The sequence below is a fragment of the Mya arenaria genome, chromosome 9 (genome assembly GCF_026914265.1).
Source record: "Mya arenaria isolate MELC-2E11 chromosome 9, ASM2691426v1".
Lineage (NCBI taxonomy): Eukaryota > Metazoa > Mollusca > Bivalvia > Myida > Myidae > Mya > Mya arenaria.
This window is the reverse complement of record NC_069130.1, coordinates 64510153-64534232: the sequence shown is the minus strand read 5'-3', so window position 1 is coordinate 64534232 and position 24080 is coordinate 64510153. Positions and strand designations below refer to the sequence as shown.

General features: G+C 34.4%; 1 protein-coding gene across 6 annotated transcripts in view; it reads right to left on the bottom strand.

The window, feature by feature from the left end:
* LOC128246836 (uncharacterized) overlaps positions 1–24080 on the bottom strand; it is a 32456-nt gene that overhangs the window by 4678 nt on the left and 3698 nt on the right. For 3 of the 6 annotated variants that reach the window (XM_052965308.1, XM_052965305.1, XM_052965306.1), the window contains exons 2-16: positions 18475–18554; positions 17877–18120; positions 16386–16733; positions 15497–15572; positions 15223–15287; positions 14733–14831; positions 13436–13468; positions 11717–11758; positions 8746–8855; positions 8167–8329; positions 4901–4956; positions 3595–3826; positions 1973–2572; positions 1492–1563; positions 658–803 (exon numbers count right to left, since the gene is read on the bottom strand). In XM_052965308.1, coding sequence (XP_052821268.1) covers positions 658–803; positions 1492–1563; positions 1973–2572; positions 3595–3826; positions 4901–4956; positions 8167–8329; positions 8746–8855; positions 11717–11758; positions 13436–13468; positions 14733–14831; positions 15223–15287; positions 15497–15572; positions 16386–16733; positions 17877–18120; positions 18475–18513 — 2325 coding nt within the window. In that variant the 5' untranslated portion in view covers positions 18514–18554. The other 3 variants (XM_052965307.1, XM_052965310.1, XM_052965309.1) reach the window with 3 other exon arrangements.

Here is a 24080-nt window from a genome sequence, read left to right as displayed (position 1 = left end):
AACACGGGGAGTGACACAAAACGACAAGTGACAGAAAAAATCCAATTATTTTAGGTAAATTACTTCTACCAATTAAGAATTTCTGAAATAAACTAGTTCCCAAGTTGGTTTAGTTTTTCCGTAGTTTATATAGTAGAGGTCAATCCCAGAACGAGTCTGCTCGTCCTACGGAGACTCTCCGTGGGCGCATATCGCCAATTGACCAGAAATCCATATAGGTTCACAAATATGAAGGCAAAAGAATATTAATTAAAAGTTTTTGTTTATTTTTCTTTGTTCATAAAGTATTACGTTTTGTCTTTGCGAAATGAAGAGTTTCAGAGGCTCATTTGGTGAAATTCAGGGTCCGCCACGCGTAAGTGTTACGACAAAGTAGAGCTAAAATGCCAGGCTATTACTTTAGAGAATATTATAAAAGTTTACTACAACTTTTAAAAGATGTATTTTGGGAATCAAATATTCGAATATTCGTTCGAAAGACTTACCGAATATTCGAATATCAATTTTGCCATTCGTTTGCATCCCTTATTAATTTTGATGTCATTGCCCATGTGATTGACCGTATGTTCCAATGGTGGTTTTATTGATCATCTTTCTCATATAAAAAGGTAATTAATGAAAATAGCTTTTCAATATGTAAATGCTTTGCATATAAACCTGATGGCTGATTTTCTTCGAGGCTGGTGGGAATGGTGGTGTGTCGCCTTCAGGTAAATCAGCTCTGTCGTACAAAGCTCTACTTTCTTCTATTAGTTCACTTAGGAACTGCCGCACACTTTCGTTGTTGAGAAAAGGCTTTGAGTCTGTAAACGTAACAACAAGTGTTTGCTTTTTATATTTATTATCCGAAAATATTTTTTTTTCTTCTGAAGACCAAGATTGATAATGCTATAATTCATTTATTTATAATCATATTTGCTAATTATCATTTAAATAAAAAAGTGGTGAATGTCGTCATCTACGTATTTATCATCAATTAATGATAAATTCGCAGTCCAGCAACAATAACAAAGTGATTGCGGTAAAAAAGCATTGTCAGATTTTGTTTCAACATCAAATTGCATGTACATTCTAATTGCTTAAAGTGATAATGTAACGGGTATAGTGGGTTTTCTCCGAGTACTCCGGTTTCCAAAACAACACAAGACCACACCCTCGCGCAACATCGTGCCTACGAGAGTGACTTAGTATTTAAGTTAGCATAACAATCATTGTAAAACATATAATTTTTAAACTAACGGATCACGGAAGTCTCATCGTGCTGAACCTCTTTTTGAGTTTTGTTTGCACATAAAGTATTTTGAATTTTACTGTAATCACATCGCTACATATTTAAATGTTTAAAAGCAAATATTGAGCTCAATTCGTTCGACAGAAAAATACGGCTATTTTAAGATTATTGTAATATGAAACGCATTACCTCAAGATATGAAGTCGCACTAATGTTTGTGTTCATTTCTTTTGCACGGAAGGCAAAGCTTGATATCTTACCGTTTTTGGATCGTTCACATACTTCTGTCCTTCTTTGTAGATGAAATTGTTTTTCGTCCAGTTGTTTCTGATCTGCAAAACGACCAATCCGGGAAAGATTAATGATAAGGCCTCCCTAAATTGGCCCATCAAACTAAACAATATTACCGTAAGATCTATACCATAGCCCTACCAGCTTTTATTATATCTAAGATAATGTACCCAATATTATTTGGTTCTAATTCATAGCAATGTGCGGAGTCTTGGTTTCGTCTTATTATGACGAATTTGATAGTCGCCTAAGCCAAAGAACAACAATATGACATTCTTACAAATTGGTACCGTTTCTAGAAAATGGGTGTTAATATATAATTATTATTCTTGTAGTTTCATTATTCTATCTAAAATTCAGACTGACAAATGAGGGAAATGGACAATCATATAATATATATCTGACAGAAAGCAATACCTTGACATCGAAGAATGTTTTGTCATTGCTTACCGTCTTTTCCATCCAATGAAAGGTAGACAAAAGCTACAACTTTCATGGTAAGAATTGTGTAGATCCATCTGGTTAATAACTTTTCAATTGCAGCTTCAATGTTATACGCCGATGTATCACAGCGTTCTACAACGCATTTCGAATTATTTGTTTCAGGAAGAACGCAGACACCACTATCGACGCCGTCTACGTCTTCGTCGATGACTAAAAGGCAGTACTTTGTAGATCTTTTTCGTTTAATTACATCGCTTACAGCTTGTATGTCTTGCTGATAACAAATGATAATAAAAGGTTCCACAGATTTGGAAATATCTTGATGTGTGCTGTGAACAGCAGGTCTAAGGGTGTGGTTCAAAAGTGCGCTTGGAAAAACATCTCTCATTTTAAAATCATAGAAAGCAAAATTAATGTTTCCTGTACCCTCTGCAGCTGCATCAAGCAACTGACACTCTTCAGTTTGCATCTTGATATCAATTTTAATTTTACACATTTCCAAAAGTTCATAGTACTGAACCCAGATTTCCTTTATGTCTATACAATCATCCACGAATCTATTCCAATGCTTGGATTCCGATGTATAGTAATGCAGCAACCCTGTCTCTGGAATAAGCATATAATTCAATGGATTTAAGTAAATATTTTCTTATCAAATCGGAAAGAACGTTTTAGTGATAACTGTGTAAGAACGCGTGAAGAACATTTTCAAGTTGTATCATTTAATTTAATAGCGTTCATAATTTTCTTTTCAGTATTTATTTGTTTCATTGTGCCGAACCAGTTTTTTCGGCTTGTTTTCCTTGTTGTTTTTTTATTGTTTTACTACTAAATTTTAGAATCATTATCTTTCATTACATGTATTGATAAAGTTTTCTGCAAATGATTTTTTTTTAATTAAACACTATCTCGTGTAAACGAGTGGGTTAGTATCACCCGTCAAGAGGAATGGTTAAAAAATCTCCCTAACATAATCAAACTTGGTAGGACAGTTTATACACATATTCAATTGCACAACTCACAAGCCCAAATCAGATATTGGGTAATAGTTGCGCGAACGATATTTCTATAATAGATGCAAGATTGCGTGAGCTTATGTTCAAATGCAAAGCACAAAGGCATGTATGCACCTTAATGGCGCCCTGATATGTTTACACATGAGAAAGGTGTATTTTCTCTATAGCATAATGTCGAAAGTTTCTGTAATGCACTTCTTACACCAGATGTTCCCTAAACGTCACCAAAATCTACAAATAAGTCATCGAGAAACTCCTTTTGTGGCCTATGTAATACAATTGAAATTTTAGGGACCTGCTAAATATTTACAATGAACTTATCTTAAGACATTAGCTTCCCGCTTTGTGTAAAATTGTTCCTTTTTTCTTCATAGTATCCTAATATTTACTTAGCCATCATTACACTACTTAGACAATAACGTAAACATGTGTAGTTTAAAGTGTGATGTTGAGTGCTCGTAGATTGGTTTTTACCCCCAACTTTAGACTACTGGGCATTTCCTACGGACCATATTGTCAAAACGAGATGTTAGTAGTCAAATGTATTGGTAATGTGAAATATTTCTTTTAATTTCGATACTACTAGATATACTTAATATTTCTACTATTCACCTGCATATTCATATCTTTCTTCGGATAACATTGCTTTCACGGGATATGTGGATGCGTCATTGTGTCGTGCACCTTTACGTTGCAGGCATTCAAATTGAACGTTCTGGCTATCTTCATCAATGTATGTCATGCTGCAAATATTTATATCTTTTGCCACTGTTTCAATCGATGGTTTGAATTGCTTACTGTTGGGCAAACCGTCTTTGTTTTCGTCATCTATTATAACGTCAGGCTGGAAATAACACATCTCTCATAATGGAATTGCTCTTATAATTTAACATGTTCATAGAAAATACATTCGGAAATGAAGATCTTTCGAAGAGACAAACTTTATCCAAACGATTGAAATAGCATTTTCGGTTTCAGCGAAACATTCATTGACTAAATTGAAAAATAAAACTGTCAACGCCCCCTAACACAGGCTAAAGTGGTGTTTTATTTCCAAAAGTGATTTAAACATATTCAAAATAAGAAAATAAATAGCTACATTGTGGAAAAAGCCTTTCCAGTATATTTTGTAAGATATTACGAAATATTTCTAAATGCACTCACAACATTCTTAATAATATCTATATAGACGTTATGATTTTCAGTCATAGGTTGTTGTTGGTTTTATGACATGTGTTTTAATGGAGAGCTACATTCATTTTAAATGTGGATGTACTTTTCTTAAATTAAAGTGTCAGGCTGTTTAAATATATTATTGTCGCAATATTTTTGCATAGATGCAATTGCTAAACGGATACCTTAAGTCAGTCACGTACCATATTCGTAAGTTTTTCTTTGTATTCGTTTATTAATGAACAGCAATCACTACTTTCGTGTTTGAAATTATACAAAGCTCGCGCATCGCGCTTATAAATAATTATAATAGCCCGGATAGTGGATGTTATAATTGTTGTACAATAGTGGCAAAATAACAATACAATAAGTAGCGTGCTTGTATTGAAATATGCTTGTTAATTCTTCGCACGTTATTTTAACACACATGTTTTCATTTACATTACATTTTACGTATACCAGTGTAAAGTACACAACAAACACACTTCAGATAATTTGCATCTGGTTGTTAAACAAAGAACATAATAAACGTTGTTCAGAAATTCAGGTCATATCCAATTTCATCTTAAATTATCACAAGGGGGGCTATGCAACTAAATTTTACTTATGTTAAGAAAAACTCGCTTTCGGTATAAACTTAACGTTAATGTAAAGTGACTGACACACCCGCGGATATTCTTACATGGATATTTATAATATTTGCTAATGTTTATCTGAATGTAATAAATAAGATATGTTTATATACCGTATCTTTATGCGATGATGAATTTGCTTTGATATGTTTCATTCCGAACGACGTCTCTGCAAAACAAATGTTTAATTGATTAAAGTAAAGTAAGAATATCGGTAAAAATACATAGGGTTATATTTAAGGATTGGTCGTATGTTGCATGTACCCCTGCTGTTTGTAAGCATGAAAGCACGCAAGCAATTTCATAAATAACTCAATCATGATAAGGCCAAGAAGAAATACTTCATCATGCCAACTCCACCAATGTGTGTATCATTGACATTTCATTGCAAAACGAATTTGAATAGGTTTGTGAAAAAAATTGTTTTAAAATTCAGGCTTCGAATATTTGATGTTAAAAATAAAATCTAAGAAATTACATTTACACCAATTTTTGAGTCACATTATTTATATGAAAAACTTCAGAAACAAGCTCAGTAGCCAAAATTTTAAACATAAACCCTGTTTAATGGCACAGGTAAACTCCAAACACATAGAACACAAAAACAAAAACACCACAAACAAGAAACATGGAAAAACAGCACAAAACTCCTCAAACATAACTTGATGTTGTTGTTTTGACTTCTCATTTAACGAATTTAACGTACCCATTCGTTTGAAAAAGTAAAGATATATTCTACGACCTTACCTATTTTTCAACGAGAACCGGATTGTTTGTGGTAAATTAGCTTTTTTGAAAGCTGCAATAAAATCAGTCATTATTTTCCTACGCATTTATATAGTGTATTGTAAAGGGAAGTAACCGATGTGTTGTGCTATACCTTATATGGACCGGTTTAACATTGTTGTCCGGGAATTTAAACAAAATGGTTTCCGATTAAGATGTTTTGTTATTCACAAACTGAGGTGAAATATTGTTTTGTATTTGAAATGAAAAAAATTGGTTTCAAAGGCAACAGCTCTCCAAACAAATGTGTATCATTTGATTGTCAAATATTTTCATAATGTTAAAAGCACAAATCGACGCTTGTCCAAGTTTTTTACATCTTAGAGAATTTTGCTCAATAGGCTATTATCTGATTCAACTCATGATACTCATGACTAGAATTTGACCTGATGATGTCGATGATGTAGAAGACATCTTACCTCTATATGTCTAAGGTTTGTCCTGAAATCATGTTTCAAAGTTATTTTTGACCAAATAATGACAAAAACGACAATATCGAACAAATATCTGGTCACAAAAAGCGATAGAGCAATAGTATAGAAAGGAACACTGGTTTTGACAGACCAAAAAATAGGTAAGCCTACTTTGATATAGTTTTGTTTCTTTCCTTTCCAGCATAATCTTGAATGAATAATTGCATTTGATTTACAGTGATATACAAAACAAAATAAAATTATGACATTAAAATTATTATTATTATTATTATTATATGATCTCTTTCAATTGTTACGCTGCCTGTGTAAAATTCATGCTCACCTTTCATTTTTCAACTATCCAAAATCAATCCTAGTAAATGTTTCAATACAGTGACAAATGTTAAGTAAACAAGGAATATAATAAGTTGTTTCCAACTGTTTCTTAAAGCAAAGTTAGTATTTATTTTATGAATTATCATCATACTTAAATAGGTTTATCCTTATTTGTGCTTATTCAAAACGGATGAGAAAATATAACGTATTGGAACATATACAGATTTAGTTCCAGATTGTCTTCAAATGGGCAAGTATATTGAATAATCTTCCTTCTTAATATTGAAGGATTATAGGAAAAAAATTTTTTCGCTCATCCCTCGCTTCGGGTTTTGAGAAAAATGAAGAAATCGAGTAATTATTTTTTTCCGAAGAACAAAATGTTGATTTGTGTTGCCTTAAAAGTGAAAAACAAAACCCTTTTAACGTATTATAAAGTGAACACATTTAAACACATATTTCTTCACAGTTTACTCGTCAATCTTGAATGTTCCAATAAGAGCAGATGGCATAAATTATATTAAGCTATACTTTCGCTTGTAGTAATTCTTTAACCTGCGATCAAACATTTTGAAACGTATAATGAACTATCATAATAATTTGTGTGTAAATTGCTATTGTATTTGTTTTAATCTTATTTCAATTGGCTAGCAGCCGAGCTCAACAACTATTGTTTCATTCGGTCATTATTGCACTGGTCCGAGACCAGGTGGAAGGAACATCTCTCACTTCAGTGGTAGTAGCTTCTGGCATCCGTGACTGATCCGTGAATGCCCAGAGAACACGCATTTGTAGAAGAATGCCGCAAAAGCAAACAAAGGTATGGAACCTAGCAAGATGTTCCCAAGGCCAATGATTGAATGCGACATCCCAACTTGCAACTTAAGCATAAAGACCAGAATAGACCTTGAACCAGCTGGGTTATAAAAGGGTGTATAAAGGACCTCAAGCTATAATCCGTTGATCAATGAAGTAGACTGGAAACCACTGTTGAAGCACCGCATTGACACCAGATTGGTCAAGGTCTTTCGCATCTTCGTTTCTATATCTATTGTACCCTTCCTCTATCAGTACCATATCTCACAATAATTTGTCCGTTTCTGCCGAACAGAAACCAATCGCGACTCGCTTGTTTTTCGTGTTTAATTAAACATGGCTATACGTGATTTGTTAACTAGCGATTTTTCCCAATAAAACGCTCTTTTAAGGATGATCTGTGTTGGGTTTCTATAAAGTACAAGACTGGGTCGTGTGATGGGTTGAACAAACCTGGTCCCAACCTTAAAACAACACTTCATTTCTTCAGATCCACGTAACAGCATAAACGGACGCAAAGTTGTTAACGTTGTGTGGACAAGCGGGTTGGACCTTGTGCCTCGAAAGGAGGGATATAAGTTATATTGTTTGTTTGTATGGCACAATTTTAAAAGTTCCTGCACAGTTCAGGTTCACACAGCCATCTGTACCAAGCAAAAGTTCTGTAACTAATTTATATTTCTTTAATTTGATTAACATCAAAAGCGGTATGTTTGGGACACATGGATCACATCACAAAAGTATATTTCTTCAGATGTATACAAAAGTATATACAAATACATATACATAAACATGTACATATTGTTATTGATACTCAAGGTAAATGACTCACCAATATTTTTCGATTATTCAGTGGATATTTTTTATGTTTAATTAGTTTTTGCAATAAACATAGATGTGTTTAGTAAAATCAAATATTTTTTTCTAATAGTGACATTATTTTTAATGTTTACAATTATCTTGCGACCTGCTAGTTAACCTGTACCTATCTGCATCCACAAGTGAATAGATGTTTAGAAATCCCATACCTTGTTTTTCTAAACGGTCTAGAAAATTTTTTGTATAGATATATTCCTGAATGGGCTGTTGAACTGAGCTCGCCTGTTTGGATGAATGATGTGTCGATATTAATGGCTGGTCGTCTTCATAAACTGGACAAACGCCGTATTCGGCTGAACCTGAAGCCTTACTCTGAAAGATACCAAGGATCAAATATGATTAACTAAGTGTTAATGGTAAGTTGTACTTTTTGGCCTTAGTATACATGTATGTATATCTGGCAACATTTGTACCGAATTACATTTGAATGTATTGAACCGTTTTTGAGCAATGGTCAAAAATACCGTTTTTGAACGTTGTAGCCACCACCGACGAAAACTTCACAAAGGCTATGACAATCAGATACCCTTTATGTGACACTATTCATTAAAGCCCAGGTATGCTATGGTGATCTATAGTTGTTGTTGCTATTGTAACAAGGAAAGTCATTACGAAACAGCATGCAGTAACAGACATTTATCAAACATGCACTATTATAAAATAAATCAATTATTATATAAGCGCAATTCATGTTTAGCAAATCATGTTAAAACACTATTTAAACCAACCTGTTGATTTCGGCTCCTGTCTTTTTCAGGAGTTGCATCAGGCGTCCTGTCCACCAGTGGAATATCAATATTAACCTCAACCCCTCCAAAGTTTGTTTTTTGTCCTTGTCCTGAATGATTGAACACTTTTAGTGTATAGCTTTAAAAGAGGCAATCAATATCCGATCTTAAAGAAATTTTGGATTTGCGTATTATAGTGAAAGAAAAAATAAGTGAAAGACAGTTTAGAAAAAAATATCGATCATAAATGTGGCAAGTAAGTTAAACAGAATATGTAGTTATTAAACATCAAGAGCTTGGAATAAAAAAAAACACAACATATTTAACTATGCCGAAGTGGGGATATACAAATTCAAAACACATATGTACATAGATACGTGTTTGTCATCTACAAAAAGTATCGCAAGTCATTTTTATAAAAACATAGTTTGAAAGATGATGATGGCTGTGGTCAATTTGTCTAGTAATAATTATGGCATTAGTAACTTTAAATTTATTTGAGATGTATTTGGCTGTTTGAGCTTGTTAGAGTATATGATCAACAATAATTTTAATGTTTCATAGTCTTATGTATCCAATGTCACCGCGACAATTACCTTTGACAACAAACCGGACTGACCTCAAAATTAGAGTCATCTGCCGTTCCTTGACCATCCTGAGACAAAAAGTCAAGGACCATAGGACCAAGCAAACTCTAGTTATCAATAGGAATATCCAAGGTCTTTACGACCTTTGACCTATCGGGTCATACTTATGACCAACCTCCCTATCAAGTTTAAGGATCTGAGGCCTACTCTACTCCTACTGAAGCGTACTCTTGTTATTCGAATCGACATGTGCAAAGCAATATATTCCCGCTTCCTCCAAGGGGGTGGGGGCACAACACTGAATAAATAACAGCGTATGAATAAATATGACGAAGTTACACTGGTCGTCATATATAGTCCAGTCCTATCGTAACAAATATTTATCATATTGAGCACTTTGGGTTGAAATCATGAAACTTTGCCTGGTGACAAATATGTATGTTAACGTTAAAAAAGCTCAGAACCCACCTTAATTTTGTCCTATATGGTAACCACAATCCAATATTGCCGCCATCAACCTTTCTTTAAACAGAGCTGTCATTATTTCTATATTATTCCAGCTGGAAGTGTCACTTTTAAGTATATCAAGTGTTTACCATCTGTATACGTTTAATTTCTAGTTTAAACAACCCTAAACATTTTTGTCCAGTGTTTAGAAGGCCGCTGATTGCCTAGAAACCATATGCGTTCACAATGTGTGCCTTTTTCAAGCGCCAGGCCAACCCTGTATCTCTATTGTTGCTGCACCAACTTATTTTCAAATAAACGCCAGATGACTCTACAAAGTCAAACCAAAGTTTAAAAAACACAGATTGGCTACAACTAAACCTGAATTGCCAGACGTTCACCACAGCTCGGCACCTTTTAAGTCAACCTTGTGTCCAATAAACCTTTTCTCACTCCGTTGAATGTCAAACATACGATCAACATACGATAAAGGGGCAATATAAAGCAAATCAAGTGCCCAATAACATATTTTTTACTAAAATTTAGGTCTCTAGAAAACTGTCCAGATGTGTTGTGCCAAAACCAATATAGCGCCCTGTAAGTCCAATTTTATACTTTTATTATTCAATCCATATCTCTATATTTCAATTGTGACTACAATGAAGAAGTAAATAATTTGGCAACCATGAATCACATCAAAGCAAAAACACACTCAAAATATATCACGCAGCTCAGATCAATATTTCTATGAGAGGAACTACAGAAACCAGTCCAGTAGTCGAAAGTTAAGTTAGTGGTACAGGACCAACGCTAGGGTCAAGTTATCTCAATGCCAAACGAAGCAAATGTTGGCAACCACAAAGCTCATTCAGAGCAAAACGAACCCATGTGCTGCTCTAATGAAGCCCTCTGAGTGCCAAATAAATCATATGTTGACAACAAATAAGCTTTTTCAAAGCAAACGTATGTGCAACTCTAATAAAGCCTACTTAGTGCTAAATTTACTACTTCTTGACAGCCATACAGATCATTCAGAGCCAAACAAATGTATATGTTAAACACCCCTCCAACACAAAAAAAGTATGAACCCCAGCCGCACCACACCCTTCGCATACTCTATTGTATATACTTATGAACATTAAAGTGTTTTCCGTTTTGTTCTGTGTTCTGAACCTACCCGTTCCGCCACAAGTTGTCCTGTGGGTAAACTCAAACCGGAAGTATCTTAACTTAAATTCCTGTGTTCGGAACTCCTCGGCCATTTTTATCGACAAAATTAGCCGAGGAGTTCCGAATGGAATTCCTGCAATTTGACTGGCTGACGGGTTAGCGTGCGAGTATATGTAATTGTTGGGTTGCGTACAGTTGCTACATGATATCATTGATAGTGTTATATGTAAAGTTCACCTCGAGTTTGGTTTGTTATCACGTGTCCTTCGAGACCGCGTAGGAGTCGATGCATGCTACATCGAACGAGACGTGATAAAGGCGGTCAGAAAACGTTCTTTCGTATCAACTCTTCAATTATATGCCTCACTTGATTAATTTAATGTCTTAACGCAGCTTATCTCGACTTAATTATAGATTGAGATTTTACCTATTGGTATGCTTGACTGTACACTGACATAATATTGAACATATTTACATATTGAACTTTCAAATGATGTTGACTTTGATTTTGAAAAGCTTAACTTAGTATTTCAATATCAAATACATTATAAAATAGTTATCATCTATTCATATGGATAAATGTTTAACCGCCTTGGGTAACATGTACTAGGACGACTGCTTGTTGTCTCCATAACATCTTTAAAACATTTAACTTCAAAGTAACTGATCAGAGATCAAAACAGAGGAAATTATCAATTACTTTTCTGCAAACACAATTAAATTAACATAATTTAAAAAGTAAAAAGACGAAAAAAAAACATTCTCACCTGTTTGTGTTTCAGTGTAATTGACCTTGAACTGACCTTTACCTTGAAGCAAGCAGATAGGTATGTTAACATGAAGCACAGTATAAAATTGATACATGCCATGAATTAAGATATACATATTAATTGACTGTAACACTAGCACAACTTGCCATAAGACTCGTTCAGCAATAGCAATTTTGCGATCACCTTAAACTGGCACACTGTAACGGTATGATTCTTGGCGTTGGCAGTTTTGAAAAATATAAAAAAAAAATATATCCTAAACTATTGTTTTAAATGAGGGAACATATAATTTACAACTTTGTCAACGCTTTTAAACACAAACTAAACGTAAATTAAAATTAAAATGGAAAAAAGTATACAGGAAAAAACATCCTTTACGTTATTTTTCATATCTTGACCTTGAAATTACCATGACCTTGAAATGACTGAAATGAGCTTGACATTGACATGGGAGAGGTCAGATAGATATGTGAACATAAAGCTTACTATGGAATAGATATATGCCATGCATTCAGATGGACTTTCAGTGTAACACTAGCACCGTTTGTTATAAGACTCTTACAACAAAAGCAATCTTGCGACCACCTTTGGCATGCTTTTGAAGTATGAAACCTTGGCGTTTTCAAAAAATATAAAAGCTATATCCCAAATTATTGTTTTAAATGAAGGAACATACAATTTACAATTCTGCCAAAAGCATAGAACAATTCATTCATACATCAGGGTATTTATATCAGATGTAAAGAGTCTGAGTCTTTTGATTTTAGAGAATAAGATCTTGTAAGTTTTTACTATATATGTATTTAAAAACTAGGACGCATTGGACACGATTTGAACAACCTTGGGAAAGGGAGATCAGACCCCGCCCAAACATGTACAATTACCGGCCCGCACGTGCCATACAATTATAAGCAATGTTCAAGCTGTTCTCATTAGCTGAACCAAAATCAATCAGGGCCATCATACCGGCAATAAAAGGAAATATCCTTTAAACGAATAAACAGTAGACGCACTCTACGTCCAACTCATGCCCGTATATGGCGAACAATTTGTTTGGTGTGGTTAAGAAAGCACTTTACTTATATATTACTTTTTACTACAGTTTTAACAACATTATCCGTGTTGATGACAATATTTGTTCCGACAATTAAATCCAAATGTTTATTCTATCAAGAAAACTAAAGCAACTAAAGATGCCATAAGGCATTGTCGGCAACTCCTGTACTTGTTTTCATTTAAAGTACTTTAGTACCAGGAATATTGACTTTCAAAATCTCGTTTTCATGACTATAAATGAAGAGAAGTAGAAAACTATTCTTCCAATGAAGTCGCATCTTACAATTTTATATTATTCTTATTCTTAGCTCGATTAACCTTGACATCATACAGGGGTTTTGTTAATAAATATTAAAAAACACATAACGTAAATTTATTGGCTTATATTCCGGAAAAGTCTTCATTTTGCACCTATGCCGCCGCCTCATTAAACATTAATGATAACGAGATTTTGAGATATTCATATATATATATATATATATATATATATATATATATATATATATATATATTCCCTTTAATATTATTTTTCTTACTTTAAATTTTAATGTCGTTTTATCAGCACGCAGAAGAATTTTCTAACTTGTCACAGTTAATATATTATGGCTTTAATTGCATAACATGATTAATGCTACTTGTGCAGATTTTCATTTGACGTACCTGTTATGATCCTTCCAATGAATAAGACCATGCCTGCAATAATAAGTATTAAATAAAAGCAATATGTAAAGTAATTGAAAATTTAAGTGTAAAACTGGTGTTAAATGTTTGTGTACCGAGTGGATGTAGACTAAAACCGTTTATGGCAGAACTCACGAAAAGAAGATATATATATATATATAATTTCATTTGGTTTCTTAACCATTTGATTGAATACAATCGAATTGCATTGTGCTTCAAGTAAATAATCACAAAACAATCATTGAAGAAGTTTTGTTAAACTAATTCCCTTGTGTGTTTTTTTGCCTTGATTTTGTATTTACAATAAATTACGCAATTTCCAAATCACCCAAATCTACTGCTATGAAAATGTTCTTTGTAAAGCAACAAAAAACAAAACTTTCTCGGATATCGTTTAGCATTGTAATAATAATTTAAATAATATTTGAAATTGTCAACACAATAAAATTATTTGATAAGATGTTTTGTCCGTTTCTGAAATAAAATTCTGCACCGCATGGCACTAAGATCTGAGATCTGATAGATAGAAGAAGGCAATAAAGATTACGACCAATACACCGAAGTTGTGTATTAAACTAAGTTTGGGGTCACTTATGAAAGGTTAAACTAGGCCTTTGACTTATCTTGTTTAGTTAACACGCTTTGCATATTGGAACACTCTTTTTGCAATACCAGTTAACCGAGCTTTCTCGGTATATACGAAGAGGAAGGCTCACTTACTTCCTTTAACTTACTTATTCTATACAATATAGCAGAAATTTCTCTGTTAGAGCGTAAAAACTGCGACTTTAGGTTCCAACTTAATATGGCTCAAAAGAATGCTTTCTGTACAAGAACATTGAAGCAACGACTTAGCTTTGACAAAGCCCTTTCTCGGTTCTTCTTCAACTACAACCATGTTCATTCGTCAACTATTAAAAAGCAATGCGTCAAAGTGTATTAAAGTGCATGTTCTTCTCGACTACCGGTATCGAGAGTGACATTATTACCCAAAACCTGACCATGTATACGCCGTGGAGATGCACACACACACACACACACACACACACACACATTATAGGACAATTAAATGCGTTTTGTATGGATATAAAGCAAGCAATTTGATTGGTAATGATCTGCAATTTGATTGGTTAAAATATCATATATGATTCATAATCAAAGCAGATTCTGGCATTGGAATTCAGTTCATGTAAATGAAAAAAGGATAATTCAAATCTAGAAGAAAATGACACTTCCACTTTAATCATTCTATTGATAATGGCTTATGTGTTCTTACATATTACGATGAAAATAAGGAACACTGCGGTTGCGACTGTGACTTCGAAGAATAGTGAATCTACGAAAGATTGTGAGGGTGCAGGCGTTGTTTGTTGATCTAAAATAAATAGAGTACATGAGAAAATTATTTTAATCCCGAATATTTAATGACCTTATAAAGAAATTTAACAAACAAGGTTTGTTTCAAATGAAAACATACGAAAGATCCATTTTCAATATATAATAACTGTATTTAAATCTCTAAGATCTTGAGATTGTTCGGAAAACTGGCCCCTTGTGTTATTTTTGAGAGGCCAATGACTTCTTCTCCTGGTTGGGCTTAAACCCACGATCTCATCGGTAAAAGGTGGACACTTGATGAAGCTTACACATCATTGCTCTCGACCCTATTAGCATCCATAACACAATTGAATACCTGAGGGAGATATTTTCGTCGAAAATATGCAGATTTATAAGGGTATAATTAATTGACCAGCATTTGTACCTACCTATTGGTGTAACTAGTTGAAAACCACGGGTTGACTTGCTTTGGGTTTGAACAGTCACGTTCAGTCTTGTAGGTGGCACAAATGGAATGAAACAGAAGGGCAATACATTATAACTACAATATCACGACATTCAATATAAAAGAAATCATCAACTTATCATCCACATAAATAAAAGTTATTGTTTAGAACATTACATTACATGTATCAAGGTTATGCCAAATCAACTTAAGGATAAACTACCATAGTAATTACACCATCCCTGTAATACACATACCTTATATTTGGCAAGCATTGTCTTGAGGTCTTGTCACGGTTATACCCTTGTGGACAGACCGGAACACAACTGTAATCTGTGAATATCAATAACACTATTCATATTTAAATTGATAACTATAACAATATTTTTAAGTGTTATGGTTATGATACAAATCAAGTTCTATGGATAAAACCAGTTCTTACATTAACAGTGAAAGAAGATTCTTTGTATTTGCCGTGTAACAAATTTCGAACTTTGGTATTATTAATACAGATCATGTGCTTCCGATCTGGATACAAAAATACGTGTGTTCCCGTTAACTTGGCAATACTTGTTACCGTTTAACGCACGTGCTCTCCGTTCAGTTTTCTTTTCATCCCGACCGGAAACGCTTCACAGATATTGTTTCTTGCACACCTCAATTTATACTTTTGTGAAGACAATGACATAGAAAAATGCATGTTTATATATTTCATCTAAAGGTGTGTGCGACATTATTTACTGACGTCATAACGTGTACTAGTTTTAGTTCAATGTCGACGTCTTTTAAAAAGTAGCTCCTCTTAAATCAACATAAAAATGATTTATTTTCATTTTTTATAAAAGTTTGTGAAGAAATACAAATATTTGATCGCACTCTATAAAACTGACATACATTACTGTCAATAAACTACACAGTAATTGGGTGCCATGATTGGGATTTTTCATTGGAACTCCTTGTCTGGTGTGCAAGAACTAGAGTTTACCACCATTTTATTATTAGAATTGTTATAAAGACAGAATATGGAAAAGATTATTAAAAGGCAACTGTAATATATTTACCCAACGGAAACACATCTTTAGAGCATCAAAATTAAGTGCATTTGAAAATAATTGTCGCCACTTTTATTTTAGTAACTACACTTACTTGATACCAACTCGTTTCCTGATGGACAAGTCTTTATAGAACACTCTTCCTTTGAGTAAAAGCACGAGGGAACATCTCGACCATTAGGGGCATAGCCATGTTCATAATCACATCTACAAAATCCATCAGACTCTTTTCTGTCCTCCCATGGAATTCCACAACTGAGTTTATGGTTTTCATGAGTGCATCGATTCCTTTTCACTGATGTACAGGTATGGTATGTGTTTGAAGGAGTACTTTCTTCGCTGTTGTAGTACCAACTGTCGTTACACTTGTCACACACTATGATCCCATTGTTTGATGGTAATTCCATGGCGTTATTGAAAAAACTGATGTACGGCTGCTCCCCTATCAAAACAACAAATTTGAGACGTGTATAATGTCAATGGATTCAAGAGGTATAAATCAATAACCATTAAAGTCAGATTCACGAGCCTGGCTTTATATGTGTGAAAAGGCTCATCATGAGTACCAAGTTTCATTCAAATAGTGTAAACACTTTAGCACCGCCAATGATGAAGCCGCTGCCAACGCGAACAATATCTAAGTTATAGCAATATTCTTTTTCTATAAAAACAGCCAGCTATTTTAAAAACAGACAAGCTACAAATGATTTTGGACACTTGTTCCCTTAGTATGAAGCAATACGTGGTTTATGTAAAATTAGGATGGCCATGACATTGAGCTGAAATATATGTTGACACGAATTCATATTGTACAAGGTCTCCACGTAGTAATATACGATATACTATAACATCCCTCTAAACGCTTCTTGAGCATCTGCATGACAAAAGTGGGAAAGACAGTAGACTGACGAAAAGGACATCCATAGCAAAACAAAATGTCTGTCCAGACTACTAGACAAATATGTGCTTGTTAAGTGAAGGATAATCAAGTTACTTTGTTCACAAAGGCTTTCAACTAGTTGACCATTTTTATAACACTTTGTTCATATTTCACAGATACAGTTTACCTCATCATGTTTTATGATTTATTGATTATGATTTATCTTCTCATTATGAAGATTTAATGACTAAGGTTAAGATTGTTTTGCGCAATTGTAGCTGAATCCGTGATGCCGCTACGATTTGTCCTTCATACATACAATAAACCATATCGGTATTGAATTAAAACACCTATTAATGCCTTGGCTAATAGGGGACAGCAGATATATCAAGGAAATTTAAACAATTCTGTTCTCTAAATTCAATCTATGGAGCAGGGTAGATTGTTGAATTTAGTAGGATGGGAAAGCTCAAGATATTAGAAATTCTTATAAAATGCCATCTCACCAGGTGTGTCAACATTATGGTTTCAATTAACTCCCATATGTGCCCCCTGTCCTATACGCAAAATAAGCAAAATATGTAAATGTGAAGAATGGCTATGTTGTTGTTTTTCAGTTCGTCTAATAAACTACTTCTTTGGTATGACCTACAATCGAAATATGTAATTGAAAGTTTGTGCGGGTTTTCAAAGTGGAGTACAAACCTTTTGAGCAATTATGTACCACAGCCCAAGTTTGCCTGTACTCGGTGCGGTTACGGAAGTTGAGTGCACAGTGGTATTCGGTTCCAACGGGGTAACCAACTCGAAGGGCGAGACGCTGGTCAGCGCATTGGCGGTCACAGAAGCTTTGTGGGCATTCTCCGTTAAACTCCCAATCTTTCTGAGCAAAACATCTACCAATACAGATTGAGTCAATTTCTTTGAATAATCCTTGAGTGTGAACTCCCTGAAAATGAAAAACAAATCGAAACTAAATGGACTTATGAAAGGACATACTTCTGTAGAGGAAATACACTAGTTGTTAGAAGATTTTACATTTTAAAACATTGCAAACGTTTCCAATATCTGATTTATAAATCAACAAGGTGAAAATGATTGAAAAAGTTCTCACGTTCAACATTAAAAACATTCAGGCAACATAGATGCTATAAAATCAACCGCATTTCAGTACAGATCTGTACAATACTACTCCAGCAACCATTTAAAGACCTTTAGCAGCCATTGGTCTTCGGAGCTAATGATTTGATCGTTAGCAATGTGCAAGAGTTTATGCAGGTGAATAGAATATCAAACTACTTACATGGTGAGCCAGACTCAAGATGAATAAATATAACATCATTGCGTTCAGCGTAGAAAGTGTGCATCTACTGCTGTATATATCTGTATGAAAATAAAACAAAAGTCAAGATGCACATACTATAGCTAACCTTGGTAATCAAAAATGATCGTATGATTTAAAGACCAATATTATTTTAGGAAACCTGTTTTCTTGTATTAGATGTCAGAAAATGTTGGCAACACCAAAGCTCAATTGAGTAAACTGTCTGTTGTAAGACCTTTCTTAGAATATCATTATTTGAACCATATATATTTATTCAAGGTTTTTGTATCATTTCCATTACCGTTAATTAATTCTACCAAGGCAAGAACAATTTTATCCGAGTTTTTCAATCGAAATGGCTGATGTGTCATGGTCAATTTCTCAATGACTATAATCAACATGACTCATGAGTCATGGCAAATTACTTAATTTATAGACTCGACATTACTTATGAGTCATGGCCAATAGCTTTAATGCAAAAACATATATGTCTTTTGAGTCATGGTTATTTCCTAAATGCCTACAGTCAATATTCCTCATGATTAAGGGTCAATTCCGCAGTGAGGGCATTCCCACAAGGCTAATGAGTCATTGCCGACTCCTGAATAGCTACAGTCAACACGTTTTTTTTTGTTTCATGGTCAATTTCTCAATGGCAACAGTAAAAATGGCTTTTCGGACATGATAAATTCCTCAATGACCTCAATGGCAATATGGATTATGAATAAAGTCGATTCCTATAGTCCATTGCTTTAGTCAATATGGCTGAGGAGTCATGGTCAATTCCTTTATGGCTAATGTCAACATGGCTTATGAGTCATGATAAATTCCTCAATGTCATGGTTGATGAGTCAATGTCAATTCATCAATGGATGCAGTCATTATAGGTGATTCTCTATTTCGCAATGGCTGGAGTATATGTGGCTTATGAGCTTCAAACAATTACAGAGCCATATTTTTATGTTATTGAGAATGAAATGTCCCCTCTTCGTTGGTGGATGATTGGTGATGTACTTAATCTTGTAGTCCATGGGTCACAAATCTCGATGCAAATTATGCGTATTGGCAGATGAAGTTAACGAAACAAGACATACAGAAGACTAACCGCACTTTAAAGGGTTTGACATGGGAAACTTTGCTTGTTTTTTCTTGAGGACATAAATGTTTTGGGAAGGAGGTTTTTTTTAAATAGCCAGATCGTATAAAGCTGAACTTATATATTATTTCAAGTTCTTGTAGCACTTGCAGTTTTTGCAGACGCTAAATAGTTCTAGTTGACAATGAAGACACATCGCAATAGTTCCAGAAGTCGAAAAGGGATTTAGAATATCGGGGCGAGGAGTTAATATTGACTGTATTTGTCAAAAAGGAAATCTTATTTCCAATCATTGAAAGATGTCGAGTGCTAATGCCAGCTTGAAAGTTCCAAGGACTGCCATGATAGTTTGGCAAAGGTTAAAACAAATTCTGAAATCTCGTTAATTGTGAAAATTTGACTTTGTAGTGTTAGGGGGTAAAATTAGATTAGATAATTGGAGATGCATGATCATTTGCTACGAACATGTTGTGTTAAACTGTAATTAAACCTCAACATTCCTCCTTACATAAACTCACTATATATAACTTTGTTCAAGAATTAGTGATGTTGCCTATGCATTGTTTTTGGCTAATATACAAATGTTAGCTGATATACAGCTATTTACATCTTCAATTAAACGTCTTTGTTGTGCCATAAATTCATATGAATTACTTCCTCGACAGTATACAGCACATTTATAATACTATTATTAAGATTTGAAGGTATTTACGTGTGAAAACTGTGTTTCTAGTAAGTTGCTAATCTCTAATGAACATTTTGTTTTGTTTACAGATGTATCTGAATAAAGCATTTTAAGCGTTTTTATTTTCGAAATAGCTTTTTGCATTTTTTTGAAGCTATGTTTCGCAAACTAATATTGTCGCTTAACAAAACTAAAAGAAAACTGTATGTCTTTCTTTGGGAACAACACATAACATATGTGAGTTAAAGGAGCTTTTTTATCTGTTACATATAGTTTAATACATCGTCATAGTGTCTAGGAGTATTGGCCTAAAAAAGAATTTATAAGTATCTTCGAACTATATTTCTGAAAAAAAAACAACAATCAATACGTTCTATTATGGTACAAACATGATAGTTTTAGATGTGTAAAACATTTTCAGTTCACAAAAAAACTAACGATCTCTCAGGAGAGTGTTTGCTAAGCAAGCGCTAAGGATGCGAATGAATTAGCGATATAGTGAGACCTTTGTTTCACCTTCACTCGACCTTACGAGATTACCTTAGCAACTAACGAGAGTTTTAAGTTAGTAGGCGCTACTCAAACAGTCACCAGTTACCAGATCACTGGATCAATAATCTGATAATTCATCAGCAGGGAAGATTGAGTTTATAACATAAGATATATAATACATAACATTACGTACATTAATAATATGTCTACATATTATTATTATTATATACCATATTTCTATAGCACTCTTTTCATACATAAAGTATGTTCAAAAGTGCTTTACAATGTAATATAAAACAATAGACAAACTAAAATGCTTATAACAATATTAACGCTTGTCAATTAAAACAAAGTGTTTATGCATAGTACATATGTACAAAATTAATATAATATAAAATGTTTGAAATAACTATAAAATAATAGAATAATAGTTTCAGAGTTAGTGAAAACCAATAAAATTTAAAGATAAAGTAACAACAAGCTGTTAAATCCCGGATAGATCCATGCACTCGGAAATAAAATAATAAAACACTTATCGTCCATAATACTGTATAAAATAGTGGGTTTTCAGAGCCTTCTTAAAACTTTGCAAGGTGTTACAGTCTCTGATGTCAGATGGGAGGGCATTCCATAACTTAGCTGATGATGACTGGAAACTTCTGTCACCATAACGCGCCGTCTGACATTTAGGCACAACTAACGTCAGTGACTTATTTTTCGACCTCAGATTTCTGGATGCTTTGTATATTTCTAACATGTCCACAATGTACGCAGGCGATTGGTCATGGAGCGCTTTAAATGTGTGTGTTAGAATTTTGTGCTCTACTCTGCATTGCACAGGGAGCCAATGTAGTTCCTGTAGCACGGGGGTTATATGGTCGTACCTTGCTGTCTTCGTAACAATTCTAGCTGCCGTATTTTGAACAGTTTGTAGTTTGTTTAATATCTGCTTTGGAACACCGTACAGGAGAGCATTGCAGTAGTCTATGCGAGATGTAAAAAGAGAGTTTACCAGAGATTTGGTTGCGTTCAGTGTTAGATAAGGTCTTATATGGCCAATGTGTCGCAATTGTGCGTAAGAATTTCTACAAACACTATTGACGTGTTGATCAAGCTTCATGTTTGAGTCAAGATAAGCGCCCAGATTCCTAACACTTGGTGATTGTTTGATTACAGAGCCATCGACAGTGACGGAGACATTTGAAACTGTTTTTGAGTTGTGCTCAGATGAGAATATGATTAATTCTGCTTTGACCGCATTTAGCTTTAACATGTTGTTTTTCATCCATTTCACTATGTCATTCAGACAGTGTTCAATGCGATTGACAGATTCTTCAATTGAAATTGTGTTTAATGGTTTGAACGATAAGTATAATTGCGAATCATCCGCATAGAAATGGTTGTCCAATTCATGGTTTCTACAAATAGCTCCAACAGGCTTTGTGTACATTGTATAGTTTTTTGGGCCAAGAACAGACCCTTGGGGTATGCTGTACTTCATCAGCACTGGGTCCGAGAGTTCACCATTAATGGCTACTGTTTGATAGCGATCACTGAGGTAGGACCTCATCCATGTAAGTGGTGTCCCTGTGATACCGAAGTGAGTAAGAAGCGTCTCGTGGTCAATTGTATCGAAAGTAGCCGACAGATCTAACATTACTAGAATAGTTACATTATTTCTGTCCAGTGATTGAAGAATGTCATTTTGAACTTTCAACAGTGCGGTTTCGGTTGAGTGGAATTTCCGATAGGCTGACTGGTTGACTTCATGAAGTTCATTGTTTTTTAGATGATTTTCAATTCGGACATCTACCACTTTCTCCAAGATTTTTGATATAAAAGGCAAATTAGACACTGGCCTGATATTTTAAGAACATTTGCATCTAGACTTGGCTTTTTTTAGAAGTGGTCTTATTCGTGAGTGTTTGAATGATCGTGGCACATATCCATATTGTAGGGGTGCATTTATGACTTTGGTCATCACAGGTGTAAGCTCATCAAGACATTCTTTAAGTAACCATGTTGGGATAGGATCCAATTCACATGATTTACTGGCTGACTTACGGATTATCGATTTCACTTCATCCTCCGATGTTGGTGTAAACTCATCATAGTCAACTCCTATATAATCAGCTTCTATATCACCAACACCAGATGAAGACTGCTTTTGTGAGGTAATATTGTCTCTGATATTTTCGATCTTCCCAATAAAGAAGTCGCTGAAATTCTGAGCAAGCTGTTTTGGAGACGAATGCAATGGTAAAATTACCTCATTTGTGTTTCCAAGAAGAGTTTTAGTTATTCTATGCAGACTTTTCTGGTCACTCCCACAAGATTCAATTTTGCTTGTGTAAATGTCAACACGGGCTTGTTATTTACCACAGCGCATTGTGATCTTTAAATGTCATGATCAATTGAAAGTTTACTCTCACACCATTTTCGTTCTAATTTGCGTTTCTGATGTTTTGCATCATGAAGCTGCTCAGAATACCATGGACATGAAGGTCTTAACGTGATAGTTTTGGTTGTCAATGGAGCGTGCTTGTCCAAAATTAACGTCAGTTCATTTGATTATTCTTCAATGAAGTCATCAATATTTGAAGATATTCCTCGAGCGTAAAAAAAATCTGTTTTCCTAATATCGTCTCTAAATGAATTAATGTCAATCGAACGCAACTTTCGGTAAGACACAGCTTTACGAATTGGGGGTGACTTGGAAGCTTCCACATGAAATGTAACTGCGAAGTGGTCACGTGAGATCCTTCCGTTGGAATCTGACAGACCAGGATCTATGACTTCAACATTTGAAATGGCATTGTTATTATCTCTGGTTATCACTACATCCAGTGTATGTCCAGCAACATGTGTTGGTTCTGCAACATGTTGATGCATGCCAAAAGCATCTTAATTGCTATTAAACTTTTTGGTGTCACTATTTGTAGGTTGGTCGAGATGAAAGTTGAGGTCTCCTACAATTACTGAAGAGTTGCCTTCTGTAGCATATTTCGATAAGAAAAGGGGCCATTCTTGCTCTAAAAACGTGTTTGCGTTCAGGCCATTTTCTCTTGATGGGGGTGGTCTGTAAATAACAGCAAGCCGTATTGAATGTTTGCCTATAACCACATTGCAATCCATGAACTCAAACTGAGAAAAATCATGGTCTTTGCTTGATGCAATAATGTTGATTTGTATGGAAGCTTTGTGAATGATGGCTACGCCTCCGCCTCGCCTACCTCTACGAGGGACATGTTTCATTTTGTAACCCTCTGGTACTAGTTCACTGGTGCATGACTTATCTACAGAGCTACCGAG